The sequence below is a fragment of the Poromitra crassiceps genome (assembly GCF_964638095.1).
Source record: "Poromitra crassiceps genome assembly, chromosome: 1".
In the NCBI taxonomy this organism is placed as follows: domain Eukaryota; kingdom Metazoa; phylum Chordata; class Actinopteri; order Beryciformes; family Melamphaidae; genus Poromitra; species Poromitra crassiceps.
Genome location: NC_139623.1, coordinates 7,432,857 through 7,447,805, shown reverse-complemented (window position 1 = coordinate 7,447,805; position 14,949 = coordinate 7,432,857). Strand labels below are relative to the sequence as shown.

At 48.1% G+C, this 14,949-nt stretch overlaps 1 protein-coding gene across 1 annotated transcript in view; it reads right to left on the bottom strand.

The window, feature by feature from the left end:
- The window catches only part of nphs1 (NPHS1 adhesion molecule, nephrin), a gene marked incomplete at its 3' end in the record, with an annotated part of 130,702 nt that overhangs the window by 38,047 nt on the left and 77,706 nt on the right, over positions 1-14,949 (bottom strand). The window contains 1 exon segment of the mRNA XM_083648232.1: positions 12,985-13,136. Coding sequence (XP_083504358.1) covers positions 12,985-13,136 — 152 coding nt within the window.

The following is a 14,949-nucleotide window of genomic DNA, read 5'->3' as shown; positions in this document are numbered from 1 at the left end:
TCACTGTGGTGTGTAGGGGTCGTTAGAGGGAATAAGGTCACTGTGGTGTGTAGGGGTCGTTAGAGGGAATAAGGTCACTGTGGTGTGTAGGGGCCGTTAGAGGGAATACCGTCACTGTGGTGTGTAGGGGTCGTTAGAGGGAATAAGGTCACTGTGGTGTGTAGGGGTCGTTAGGGGGAATAAGGTCACTGTGGTGTGTAGGGGCCGTTAGAGGGAATAAGGTCACTGTGGTGTGTAGGGGCCGTTAGAGGGAATAAGGTCACTGTGGTGTGTAGGGATCGTTAGAGGGAATAAGGTCACTGTGGTGTGTAGGGGTCGTTAGGAGGAATAAGGTCACTGTGGTGTGTAGGGGTCGTTAGGAGGAATAAGGTCACTGTGGTGTGTAGGGGTCGTTAGAGGGAATAAGGTCACTGTGGTGTGTAGGGGTCGTTAGGAGGAATAAGGTCACTGTGGTGTGTAGGGGTCGTTAGAGGGAATAAGGTCACTGTGGTGTGTAGGGGTCGTTAGAGGGAATAAGGTCACTGTGGTGTGAAGGGGTCGTTAGAGGGAATAAGGTCACTGTGGTGTGTAGGGGCCGTTAGGGGGAATAAGGTCACTGTGGTGTGTAGGGGCCGTTAGGGGGAATAAGGTCACTGTGGTGTGTAGGGGTCGTTAGAGGGAATAAGGTCACTGTGGTGTGAAGGGGTCGTTAGAGGGAATAAGGTCACTGTGGTGTGTAGGGGCCGTTAGGGGGAATAAGGTCACTGTGGTGTGTAGGGGTCGTTAGAGGGAATAAGGTCACTGTGGTGTGTAGGGGCCGTTAGGGGGAATAAGGTCACTGTGGTGTGTAGGGGTCGTTAGAGGGAATAAGGTCACTGTGGTGTGAAGGGGTCGTTAGAGGGAATAAGGTCACTGTGGTGTGTAGGGGCCGTTAGAGGGAATAAGGTCACTGTGGTGTGTAGGGGTCGTTAGGGGGAATAAGGTCACTGTGGTGTGTAGGGGTCGTTAGGGGGAATAAGGTCACTGTGGTGTGTAGGGGTCGTTAGGGGGAATAAGGTCACTGTGGTGTGTAGGGGCCGTTAGAGGGAATAAGGTCACTGTGGTGTGTAGGGGTCGTTAGAGGGAATAAGGTCACTGTGGTGTGTAGGGGCCGTTAGAGGGAATAAGGTCACTGTGGTGTGTAGGGGCCGTTAGAGGGAATAAGGTCACTGTGGTGTGTAGGGGCCGTTAGGGGGAATAAGGTCACTGTGGTGTGTAGGGGCCGTTAGAGGGAATAAGGTCACTGTGGTGTGTAGGGGTCGTTAGGGGGAATAAGGTCACTGTGGTGTGTAGGGATCGTTAGAGGGAATAAGGTCACTGTGGTGTGTAGGGGTCGTTAGGGGGAATAAGGTCACTGTGGTGTGTAGGGGCCGTTAGAGGGAATAAGGTCACTGTGGTGTGTAGGGGTCGTTAGAGGGAATAAGGTCACTGTGGTGTGTAGGGGTCGTTAGAGGGAATAAGGTCACTGTGGTGTGTAGGGGTCGTTAGGGGGAATAAGGTCACTGTGGTGTGTAGGGGCCGTTAGAGGGAATAAGGTCACTGTGGTGTGTAGGGGTCGTTAGAGGGAATAAGGTCACTGTGGTGTGTAGGGGTCGTTAGGGGGAATAAGGTCACTGTGGTGTGTAGGGGCCGTTAGAGGGAATAAGGTCACTGTGGTGTGTAGGGGTCGTTAGAGGGAATAAGGTCACTGTGGTGTGTAGGGGCCGTTAGAGGGAATAAGGTCACTGTGGTGTGTAGGGGCCGTTAGAGGGAATAAGGTCACTGTGGTGTGTAGGGGTCGTTAGAGGGAATAAGGTCACTGTGGTGTGTAGGGGCCGTTAGAGGGAATAAGGTCACTGTGGTGTGTAGGGGTCGTTAGGGGGAATAAGGTCACTGTGGTGTGTAGGGGCCGTTAGAGGGAATAAGGTCACTGTGGTGTGTAGGGGTCGTTAGAGGGAATAAGGTCACTGTGGTGTGTAGGGGTCGTTAGAGGGAATAAGGTCACTGTGGTGTGTAGGGGTCGTTAGAGGGAATAAGGTCACTGTGGTGTGTAGGGGCCGTTAGGGGGAATAAGGTCACTGTGGTGTGTAGGGGTCGTTAGGAGGAATAAGGTCACTGTGGTGTGTAGGGGTCGTTAGGAGGAATAAGGTCACTGTGGTGTGTAGGGGTCGTTAGGGGGAATAAGGTCACTGTGGTGTGTAGGGGTCGTTAGAGGGAATAAGGTCACTGTGGTGTGTAGGGGCCGTTAGGGGGAATAAGGTCACTGTGGTGTGTAGGGGTCGTTAGGGGGAATAAGGTCACTGTGGTGTGTAGGGGTCGTTAGAGGGAATAAGGTCACTGTGGTGTGTAGGGGCCGTTAGAGGGAATAAGGTCACTGTGGTGTGTAGGGGCCGTTAGAGGGAATACCGCCACTGTGGTGTGTAGGGGCCGTTAGGGGGAATAAGGTCACTGTGGTGTGTAGGGGTCGTTACGAGGAATAAGGTCACTGTGGTGTGTAGGGGTCGTTAGGAGGAATAAGGTCACTGTGGTGTGTAGGGGTCGTTAGGGGGAATAAGGTCACTGTGGTGTGTAGGGGTCGTTAGAGGGAATAAGGTCACTGTGGTGTGTAGGGGCCGTTAGAGGGAATACCGCCACTGTGGTGTGTAGGGGTCGTTAGAGGGAATAAGGTCACTGTGGTGTGTAGGGGCCGTTAGAGGGAATAAGGTCACTGTGGTGTGTAGGGGTCGTTAGGGGGAATAAGGTCACTGTGGTGTGTAGGGGCCGTTAGAGGGAATAAGGTCACTGTGGAGTGTAGGGGTCGTTAGAGGGAATAAGGTCACTGTGGTGTGTAGGGGTCGTTAGGGGGAATAAGGTCACTGTGGTGTGTAGGGGTCGTTAGAGGGAATAAGGTCACTGTGGTGTGTAGGGGTCGTTAGAGGGAATAAGGTCACTGTGGTGTGTAGGGGCCGTTAGGGGGAATAAGGTCACTGTGGTGTGTAGGGGTCGTTAGGGGGAATAAGGTCACTGTGGTGTGTAGGGGTCGTTAGAGGGAATAAGGTCACTGTGGTGTGTAGGGGTCGTTAGAGGGAATAAGGTCACTGTGGTGTGTAGGGGCCGTTAGAGGGAATAAGGTCACTGTGGTGTGTAGGGGCCGTTAGAGGGAATAAGGTCACTGTGGTGTGTAGGGGCCGTTAGAGGGAATAAGGTCACTGTGGTGTGTAGGGGTCGTTAGAGGGAATAAGGTCACTGTGGTGTGTAGGGGTCGTTAGAGGGAATAAGGTCACTGTGGTGTGTAGGGGTCGTTAGAGGGAATAAGGTCACTGTGGTGTGTAGGGGCCGTTAGGGGGAATAAGGTCACTGTGGTGTGTAGGGGTCGTTAGGAGGAATAAGGTCACTGTGGTGTGTAGGGGTCGTTAGGAGGAATAAGGTCACTGTGGTGTGTAGGGGTCGTTAGGGGGAATAAGGTCACTGTGGTGTGTAGGGGCCGTTAGGGGGAATAAGGTCACTGTGGTGTGTAGGGGTCGTTAGGGGGAATAAGGTCACTGTGGTGTGTAGGGGTCGTTAGAGGGAATAAGGTCACTGTGGTGTGTAGGGGCCGTTAGAGGGAATAAGGTCACTGTGGTGTGTAGGGGTCGTTAGAGGGAATAAGGTCACTGTGGTGTGTAGGGGCCGTTAGAGGGAATACCGCCACTGTGGTGTGTAGGGGCCGTTAGGGGGAATAAGGTCACTGTGGTGTGTAGGGGTCGTTAGGAGGAATAAGGTCACTGTGGTGTGTATGGGTCGTTAGGGGGAATAAGGTCACTGTGGTGTGTAGGGGTCGTTAGAGGGAATAAGGTCACTGTGGTGTGTAGGGGTCGTTAGAGGGAATAAGGTCACTGTGGTGTGTAGGAGCCGTTAGAGGGAATAAGGTCACTGTGGTGTGTAGGGGTCGTTAGGGGGAATAAGGTCACTGTGGTGTGTAGGGGCCGTTAGAGGGAATAAGGTCACTGTGGTGTGTAGGGGTCGTTAGAGGGAATAAGGTCACTGTGGTGTGTAGGGGTCGTTAGGGGGAATAAGGTCACTGTGGTGTGTAGGGGTCGTTAGAGGGAATAAGGTCACTGTGGTGTGTAGGGGTCGTTAGAGGGAATAAGGTCACTGTGGTGTGTAGGGGCCGTTAGGGGGAATAAGGTCACTGTGGTGTGTAGGGGTCGTTAGGGGGAATAAGGTCACTGTGGTGTGTAGGGGCCGTTAGGGGGAATAAGGTCACTGTGGTGTGTAGGGGCCGTTAGGGGGAATAAGGTCACTGTGGTGTGTAGGGGTCGTTAGGGGGAATAAGGTCACTGTGGTGTGTAGGGGTCGTTAGGGGGAATAAGGTCACTGTGGTGTGTAGGGGCCGTTAGGGGGAATAAGGTCACTGTGGTGTGTAGGGGCCGTTAGGGGGAATAAGGTCACTGTGGTGTGTAGGGGCCGTTAGGGGGAATAAGGTCACTGTGGTGTGTAGGGGTCGTTAGGGGGAATAAGGTCACTGTGGTGTGTAGGGGTCGTTAGGGGGAATAAGGTCACTGTGGTGTGTAGGGGCCGTTAGAGGGAATAAGGTCACTGTGGTGTGTAGGGGCCGTTAGGGGGAATAAGGTCACTGTGGTGTGTAGGGGTCGTTAGAGGGAATAAGGTCACTGTGGTGTGTAGGGGTCGTTAGAGGGAATAAGGTCACTGTGGTGTGTAGGGGCCGTTAGAGGGAATAAGGTCACTGTGGTGTGTAGGGGTCGTTAGAGGGAATAAGGTCACTGTGGTGTGTAGGGGCCGTTAGGGGGAATAAGGTCACTGTGGTGTGTAGGGGTCGTTAGGGGGAATAAGGTCACTGTGGTGTGTAGGGGTCGTTAGAGGGAATAAGGTCACTGTGGTGTGTAGGGGCCGTTAGAGGGAATAAGGTCACTGTGGTGTGTAGGGGTCGTTAGAGGGAATAAGGTCACTGTGGTGTGTAGGGGTCGTTAGAGGGAATAAGGTCACTGTGGTGTGTAGGGGTCGTTAGAGGGAATAAGGTCACTGTGGTGTGTAGGGGCCGTTAGAGGGAATAAGGTCACTGTGGTGTGTAGGGGCCGTTAGGGGGAATAAGGTCACTGTGGTGTGTAGGGGTCGTTAGGGGGAATAAGGTCACTGTGGTGTGTAGGGGTCGTTAGAGGGAATAAGGTCACTGTGGTGTGTAGGGGCCGTTAGAGGGAATAAGGTCACTGTGGTGTGTAGGGGCCGTTAGAGGGAATAAGGTCACTGTGGTGTGTAGGGGCCGTTAGGGGGAATAAGGTCACTGTGGTGTGTAGGGGTCGTTAGAGGGAATAAGGTCACTGTGGTGTGTAGGGGTCGTTAGAGGGAATAAGGTCACTGTGGTGTGTAGGGGTCGTTAGGGGGAATAAGGTCACTGTGGTGTGTAGGGGCCGTTAGAGGGAATAAGGTCACTGTGGTGTGTAGGGGTCGTTAGAGGGAATAAGGTCACTGTGGTGTGTAGGGGTCGTTAGAGGGAATAAGGTCACTGTGGTGTGTAGGGGTCGTTAGGGGGAATAAGGTCACTGTGGTGTGTAGGGGTCGTTAGAGGGAATAAGGTCACTGTGGTGTGTAGGGGCCGTTAGAGGGAATAAGGTCACTGTGGTGTGTAGGGGCCGTTAGAGGGAATAAGGTCACTGTGGTGTGTAGGGGTCGTTAGAGGGAATAAGGTCACTGTGGTGTGTAGGGGTCGTTAGGGGGAATAAGGTCACTGTGGTGTGTAGGGGCCGTTAGAGGGAATAAGGTCACTGTGGTGTGTAGGGGTCGTTAGAGGGAATAAGGTCACTGTGGTGTGTAGGGGTCGTTAGGGGGAATAAGGTCACTGTGGTGTGTAGGGGCCGTTAGAGGGAATAAGGTCACTGTGGTGTGTAGGGGTCGTTAGAGGGAATAAGGTCACTGTGGTGTGTAGGGGTCGTTAGGGGGAATAAGGTCACTGTGGTGTGTAGGGGCCGTTAGAGGGAATAAGGTCACTGTGGTGTGTAGGGGTCGTTAGAGGGAATAAGGTCACTGTGGTGTGTAGGGGCCGTTAGAGGGAATAAGGTCACTGTGGTGTGTAGGGGTCGTTAGAGGGAATAAGGTCACTGTGGTGTGTAGGGGTCGTTAGAGGGAATAAGGTCACTGTGGTGTGTAGGGGTCGTTAGAGGGAATAAGGTCACTGTGGTGTGTAGGGGTCGTTAGGGGGAATAAGGTCACTGTGGTGTGTAGGGGTCGTTAGGGGGAATAAGGTCGCTGTGGTGTGTAGGGGTCGTTAGAGGGAATAAGGTCGCTGTGGTGTGTAGGGGCCGTTAGGGGGAATAAGGTCGCTGTGGTGTGTAGGGGCCGTTAGAGGGAATAAGGTCACTGTGGTGTGTAGGGGTCGTTAGAGGGAATAAGGTCACTGTGGTGTGTAGGGGTCGTTAGAGGGAATAAGGTCACTGTGGTGTGTAGGGGTCGTTAGAGGGAATAAGGTCACTGTGGTGTGTAGGGGTCGTTAGAGGGAATAAGGTCACTGTGGTGTGTAGGGGTCGTTAGGGGGAATAAGGTCACTGTGGTGTGTAGGGGTCGTTAGGGGGAATAAGGTCGCTGTGGTGTGTAGGGTCGTTAGAGGGAATAAGGTCGCTGTGGTGTGTAGGGGTCGTTAGAGGGAATAAGGTCGCTGTGGTGTGTAGGGGTCGTTAGAGGGAATAAGGTCACTGTGGTGTGTAGGGGTCGTTAGGGGAAATGAGAGGACAGTCGCTTCCCCCCATACAGTGAGTGATGCCGTCCAAGAGGAGCAGAAAGAGAAGACAGCAAGACAGGTAGACGGTGAGGCAGTAAAACAAGCAATCACTGATTACTTGGCTTTGTATGTCTCCTGTGATATTGCTGACTGGACTTTTTCATACTATAAAAATCCATGCTGTCACTAGTTGTGTTTCCATTACCCTCAGAAATGCGCAAAATCTAAATATCGCAATAGAAATTGGGTAATGGAAACACGTGAATTTCGAAAAACCTCCCAAATATCGCAAAAAGTTTTTTCGCTCTCATGAGGTGGTTTTTCAGACGTGTCGATATAGAAGTTTATCGCAAAAGTGTAATGGAAACACATTTTTCGCATTTGCACGTCATGTGACCCATATTATCCCTTGGAAAAGGAGCGGAAAATAAGTTTGGTAAGTAAGGTTCGATAGCCGTGTCAAAACCTCCGCAGCAAGTGGAAAACTTTGAAGCAACGCTACCTAGCAGAAAGACGAGTGTTATGCAAAAGCGTAGCCGGGCAAATTAGATAATGTTTAATGGCAGAAATCGGTCCATGGTGACAGCAGGCTGCCTGTGTGCGCGCATTTGGCACAGCGGCGAGATGAGAGGATGAAAAGCACACACTGGTGCGGTGGTGCTGTCTGAAGTGAATACAGTGACTGTGAGTAGGCTAATACATTGCACACGTTTCAGGTGCAATTATAGAACCAAATCAGCCTTTTCCCCCCTCCATCTCTAAATCGGACCAGTTGTAGGCTATTAGGCTACCTTTTTTCCTCTGCCTGTCGCGCTGACTGCATTCACGCAGCCAGCAACATTTTGCGACTCATTTTCTTTTGAATTGATAATCAGGCTCGTTTATATGCATTGTAACTTCATGTTGGGATTTGCATTGACCATTGGTTGGATTTGAGCATGCAGGGGACGGGATATGGGGCAGATCCCCGTGCGTAATCACTGTGGCAGCTGCTGCAACGGGGAATCACTCAAACGCAACTTCAATGGAAACGCCTACAAGTCGCAATTGTACATTGTCGAAGTTGTAGAAATATCGCAATTCTTTTGCGAAAAACTGTAATGGAAACACAGCTACTGTCACAGTGGTTGCAGTAATTGATTGCTGACTGGGTGTTTGCTGCTTTGCTCAGTTGACACATGTCCCCCTGGTCAAGGCATGCAGATCTAAAGATGTCACTGTGAATCATCTCAATGAAGGCATCATGTTAGTTTTTTTGAGAACGGCACTTTGTTTTTCCACACTGTATCTGTTGTATCATTTCCAGACCATACTGCCAATTCTCATCATGATTTATTTACCCTGTTTTCCAAAGAGCACCTTTTTGACAGCAGCAACTTTGCATTTTTGAACAGTGCAGCTCTCCTTATCCCCTAATGATGCTTTTCTACACATTATCTAGTACATGACATTAGCCTACATGACATGACATGATGTCATTTAGCAGACGCTGTGGCAGCTAGGGGTCAGCACTGTGTGAATGAGTGAAGGAGGGGAAACACGAGCAGAGCTAAAAGCCCATCCCTCTCAGAACAAAGTGGCTGATTTGTTCAATTTATCCAACCAAGGTCTTGCTCTGAAGGATGCAGCTGCACGATTATGATCCAATTCGTGGACAAAGATCAACCAGGCTAACAAGGCCTTCAGTCTGACACAGGCCCCTTCAGTCAGGGGAGTGAGGGAGGAGAAAGTGGCTTATTTTGCATTTGGAGGATGCGGGAAAACGAGGGGTGGTTTTGGGGGCAGAGGGCGGGGGAGAGATAGGCAAGGAGAGGAGGAGGAGGAGGAGGAGGAGGAGGAGGAGGAGGAGGAGGAGGAGGAGGAGGAGGAGGAGGAGAGATGGAGCAGCAGCAACATATGAGGGGGATGCTCCACTCGTCTCTGTCTGCAGGCTGCAGCTCCGTTTGCAGAGTAAATAATTCCCACAGTCAGCTCCACTCATAAGATGCCAGGGCAAAGAGGTCAGCCTCATTTGGCTCTCTGGCTCCTTCAAAATGTAAAAAAGCACCAGGCGATGGAAAGAAGTCTCTCTTCCTCTCAGGCGCTCAAATGATAAGCAAGCATATCAAATGTATTATCGCTGTGTCAGATTAATTATGAATATTCACAGCGCCCAAAAAAAACTGAGTGGGGGGAAAACAAGGGTGTTGTATTTTACGCCTTTTATGGTCAACATTAAAATGTGTCCAAATGATGGCTTTGCTGAGAGGGGGACTTTGTGTTGATGGTGGTGGATACACTGCTAACCTTGGAGGCATGCTGGGAGAGGGAAACGTATCGCTGCAGCATTATCTGAGAGAGAAGAAGAGAAGTAGTGCTATAGGCTCAATAATAAGCTCGAGATATGGCAATGGAATAAGTTCCCTAAAGGGTTGACGCTCGGGAGGACCGACTCTCTCCGGCAGAGACAATTCAGCATGCTCAAGGGCCTATACACAGACACTGTTGTAACTATACACAGACACTATTGTAACGGCGCTGGAAAAGCAAGGAAATACAGACACAACAACAATACTATGTATTCATGTTCAATTAAAGGATTTTTTTTTATATATCACAGTGCCTCGGATGCTGTTTTTGACTGCCACCTGCAACATGTGGACTTCCTTTGGTAATTGAGCTGCACAGTCGCTGCCTTTTGATCTTTATTCCTGTTTGCCCCATCCTTGAAGAGCACCTGATTTCTACTCTCCAACACTGGCTTGGCTTATTGGCCCACCGCAGAACTCCCATCTCTATCTACACCACAGACACCATCTCTATCTACACCACAGACACCATCTCTATCTACACCACAGACACCATCTCTATCTACACCACAGACACCATCTCTATCTACACCACAGACACCATCTCTATCTACACCACAGACACCATCTCTATCTACACCACAGACACCATCTCTATCTACACCACAGACACCATCTCTATCTACACCACAGACACCATCTCTATCTACACGACAGACACCATCTCTATCTACACGACAGACACCATCTCTATCTACACGACAGACACCATCTCTCTCTACACCACAGACACCATCTCTATCTACACGACAGACACCATCTCTATCTACACGACAGACACCATCTCTATCTACACCACAGACACCATCTCTCTCTACACCACAGACACCATCTCTATCTACACCACAGACACCATCTCTATCTACACGACAGACACCATCTCTATCTACACGACAGACACCATCTCTCTCTACACGACAGACACCATCTCTATCTACACCACAGACACCATCTCTCTCTACACAACAGACACCATCTCTATCTACACGACAGACACCATCTCTATCTACACGACAGACACCATCTCTATCTACACCACAGACACCATCTCTATCTACACCACAGACACCATCTCTATCTACATGACAGACACCATCTCTATCTACACGACAGACACCATCTCTATCTACACCACAGACACCATCTCTATCTACACCACAGACACCATCTCTATCTACACGACAGACACCATCTCTATCTACACGACAGACACCATCTCTATCTACACCACAGACACCATCTCTATCTACACGACAGACACCATCTCTCTCTACACGACAGACACCATCTCTATCTACACGACAGACACCATCTCTATCTACACCACAGACACCATCTCTATCTACACCACAGACACCATCTCTATCTACACGACAGACACCATCTCTCTCTACACCACAGACACCATCTCTATCTACACCACAGACACCATCTCTATCTACACCACAGACACCATCTCTATCTACACCACAGACACCATCTCTATCTACACCACAGACACCATCTCTATCTACACGACAGACACCATCTCTATCTACACCACAGACACCATCTCTATCTACACCACAGACACCATCTCTATCTACACCACAGACACCATCTCTATCTACACGACAGACACCATCTCTATCTACACGACAGACACCATCTCTATCTACACCACAGACACCATCTCTATCTACACCACAGACACCATCTCTATCTACACCACAGACACCATCTCTATCTACACCACAGACACCATCTCTATCTACACCACAGACACCATCTCTATCTACACCACAGACACCATCTCTATCTACACCACAGACACCATCTCTATCTACACGACAGACACCATCTCTCTCTACACGACAGACACCACCATTTTGAGATGCTCGCTGCCAAATTAAGGCCAAAAGGAAATTTGTGCTCCTGGATGTTAAACAGATGAAACAGAACTAGTGGACTTGGCACCAGGTCTGAAACTAGAGGCGACTGCAAGGTCCAGCGCAGACTGACCACGTTTGGTCAGAACGTCCTCTCAGTTAAAGGCAGCCAAACGTGGAACAGTCTGCCAGGCCCCATAAGGGGAAGTCCCTCACTTGCCACTTTTAAGGGTTCACTGAAGGAATGGCTGAAAAGCCACCAGTCTTGTGGCCACAGGTAAAAAGGTCAATTTCTGAACTTTTTTTTATTTTTTTATTTTTTTATTTTCTTCTTTTTAATGTATACTGTTGTGTTTTTTGAGTGTATTACTGCTGCTTGTGTTTTGCTGTTTTGCACATGTATACTTGTTTTACGGGTGTAAAGCACTTTGATGCCTATGTTTTGTTGTTTTATATATTCTGTTTTTATGTTTTTGTGTTTTATGTTTCGGGGACAACGGATGGAAACTAGCCTTGTGCTAAATCCGGCGATTTTTACACTTTTATTATGTTCCAGATGTTTTTATCTGTTCCATGGTTATTGTGTTCATTAATTTTGCATTGTCCCGTCTAAATAAATCAATCAAATCAAATCAAAGTTATGTGACCTTTAACTTTGGTCATTTGCCATTCATTTAATATGTGTTTTGATTTGCCATTCATTTAATGTGTTTTGATTTGCCATTTATTTAATATGTGTTTTGATTTGCCATTTATTTAATATGTGTTTTGATTTGCCATTTATTTAATATGTGTTTTGATTTGCCATTCATTTAATATGAGTTTTGATTTGCCATTCATTTAATATGTGTTTTGATTTGCCATTCATTTAAAGGTCCCATTCCGTGCAAAAGCTGTTTTTACTTGTAAATGCATATATACTGCTGTCAGCCCTCCCTGTAATGAGTGGTCACACGCTCAGAACTGCCACAGTTGGATTTGTCCCTATCCAGCGTCCCTCTGCAGTCTCCTCCAAGCCACACCCCCAAACGCTTCGTTTGCCCAGAGGGGAATCTGGGGGAATCGGGACGTCACTAGCTTCCTCCTGCATACTGCGCGGGTCTCTCTCACACAAGCTACCTGCACCATTTAGGCTATAGCCACAAAATTAACACTTCTAGCTGGAGCGACGCCAACTGTACGTGATCCAGCAACTGCAGAGGTGCATTCGGTAAGTGTAGGCATTTTGAGATGTCCTCTTTAGCGTAGTACCGTTTAGTTAACGATAACTCGCAACCTAGCGTGCTGGTCCACAGACGCTAATCTGATTGGCCGCTGGGAGCCTGGGGCGGGCTCTCCCTCAGCGGCCAATGGGAACTGTTAGTTCTGAATATATTATAGAAACAGGCCGTTCTTGGGAAGCGACCAGATGAGGAAGTGAGAACTCCGTCACAACAAACGGGTTTGCTATATTTTCAACAGATTAATCCAGAATCATGTTTTATGGACCAGAGACACACGTTTTTAAGAGGTTACAGCTGCACGAATTGGGACCTTTAATATGTGTTTTGGATGGAAAGACACTCACTCTTTGTATGAGGGCCACAAAGGAAATACGTCTTTTTGACTTTATTGACCCCAAGCCCGTCCACGAGCAGTGTGGTGCCCCTCCCCCCAATATTTGTAACACTTGTGGGCACTTGGAAAATGTATAGATTCCATCCTTTTTAAATTTGGGTAAAATTAATTATCAAAGAAATTCAACCTATGCTTCCCCCAAACCCTCCCCCCTCCCTTATGATTTATGACATATAACTTATACTGCACTGCAAGATATTTTTCAGTTCTACTTCTAGCCATGGTGCTGTTTCCATATAGGTGCAGGACCTATATATGCAGTGGAAAATGAGACCACAGCGAGTACAAATGTGACAGGAGCAACTAGAGCAACAAACAAAAAAAGAACTTGGGGGACCAAGGGTTAATTCCACAATAATTGTACTATGTGTGTTTGCGACTTAAGGGCTATATCATCTATGTTTTTAAATCTGTCAAATAAAATCAATCAATCAATCACACAATGCACACAGACATAGCCTACTTGTGCTGACAAGCTGGATGTCTAGAGTGTCTTCCCCCAGGGAGTTGTGGGCGGTGCAGGTAAAGACAGCGTAGTCCAGCGCAGCGCTCACATTCACCACTACCACTGTGCTGGTGTGAAAGGAGCCCTCCCGCACAGTCCGCTCCTCATACCTACAGCATACACACATGCACACACGTGCGTGCACGCACACACACACACACACACACACACACACACACGCGCGTGCGCGCACACACTCACACACGCACACACACACACACACACGCACACACACACACACACACACACACACACACACACACACACGCACACACACGCAAAGAGATAAGTCCTTAGCAAGCAGACAGCAGGGATTGTGATGTCCTGCAGATTGCACTAAGGCTATGTTCACACAGCCATCCTTAGTGCTTGAATCTAATCTTTTCCCCTCTAAGTGACTCCGGTCAGTCTTTTTCATGACTGTGTGAACAGTAGGCCTACAAGTCACATTGAAAGTGACTTTTTTAAAGACGACCTGGGCTACTTTCAAATGTGGAAAAACATCAGATTCGAATTTGATGTTTTGGAATGTGACTCCAGTGTGAACAGACATCTGGCCCATATCTGACTTAATGCTTCAATGTGACTTTTACGTCATTCCAGAGCGACATTCGTCACTATTCTGCGCTGGCAGGAGGAGGGAGGACTTGTGATTGTGATTACAAACATGGAGGACAGCTGCGAGGGAGCTAATCAGTGGAGGGACAGTGAGGTTTTAGACCTTATAAGTATTAGCAAGAAGTAGCAGCTATTTCTCCACAGAAAGCCATTATTAAAAGTTTGGCTCTCTTTCTCCTCTTCCTCGCTATCATCTGCTCCCGTCTTCGCTGGCTTCCACTGCAGAATAACTTGTAAATTAAACCCTAAACAACAGATGAAACAACATCATCAGCTACCGCCATGTTTACTGCTGTCTTCTTCCGGGTTTACGTAGAACAGTAGCCTGTACTACGAAGCTAGTTTAATGCCTTATCCGAGTAAGTTTGAGTTTAAACCTGGTTTAGCCGTACTACAAAGCAAGTTAACTTTCAATCACCATGGCAACTGACGCTGCAAAGCTAACCTGGTCGCGACCAGGTTAGCTTCAGAGGATAAGATCAAAATCCATGACAGACCCATATAATCGGCTCTCTGGAGTCACTCACCGTTCATATAAGATCGCCATATGAAAAATAGATTGCAATCAACTGAGAATGTAACAAGAAAAACATTTGTGGCTCTGTAGGCTACATAATTAAATTAAGCCTACTTACCACTTTATGTCTTAACAGCTCAACGATGCGTGGAGAAATATGATCACTATTAATCACGCAGCGCATATCATACACGGAGCCTCAAATGGAGTGAGGGTGATATTCTCCTACATGCCAGAAAAGCCTATACATATAATATAGATATGGGATAAATATGGGATAGCCCCAATAGGCTACTAAATATGCAGGCAATTCTTGCATGTTTCAGCTGGAACTGTGTCCTGTAGGCTGTATGCCAATATATGAGCAAAAATAGGCTAGTTTTTATCAATGAAAACTATGCCCACATCGTCTCAATTCAGTTCAGCAGTTTTCTCTTTTATATTAGGCATCAGCATTATCATTATTTTATATATTAATTATTCGATCAGTGCAACTACACACATAATGAGTGATAGAGATCATTATTCATTGAGCATGCGTTTCTAAATCTATGGTCTAAATAGGTTTACAGATTGTGGAAATTTATAGGCTGAGATTACACATTTAGGGGACAGAAATCGCTGATCAAAGTAAATCAAATGACTGATGTGAATACAAGCGGCAGCTTTAGCAGTCCTTCAGCAGACTATATCCAACGCGGATTTTCATTCTGACATAGGTTACATTAAATATCCGCTAAAACTCTGATCACGCACTGCGCTTTCATTGAATGAGGAAATGGGTGTAG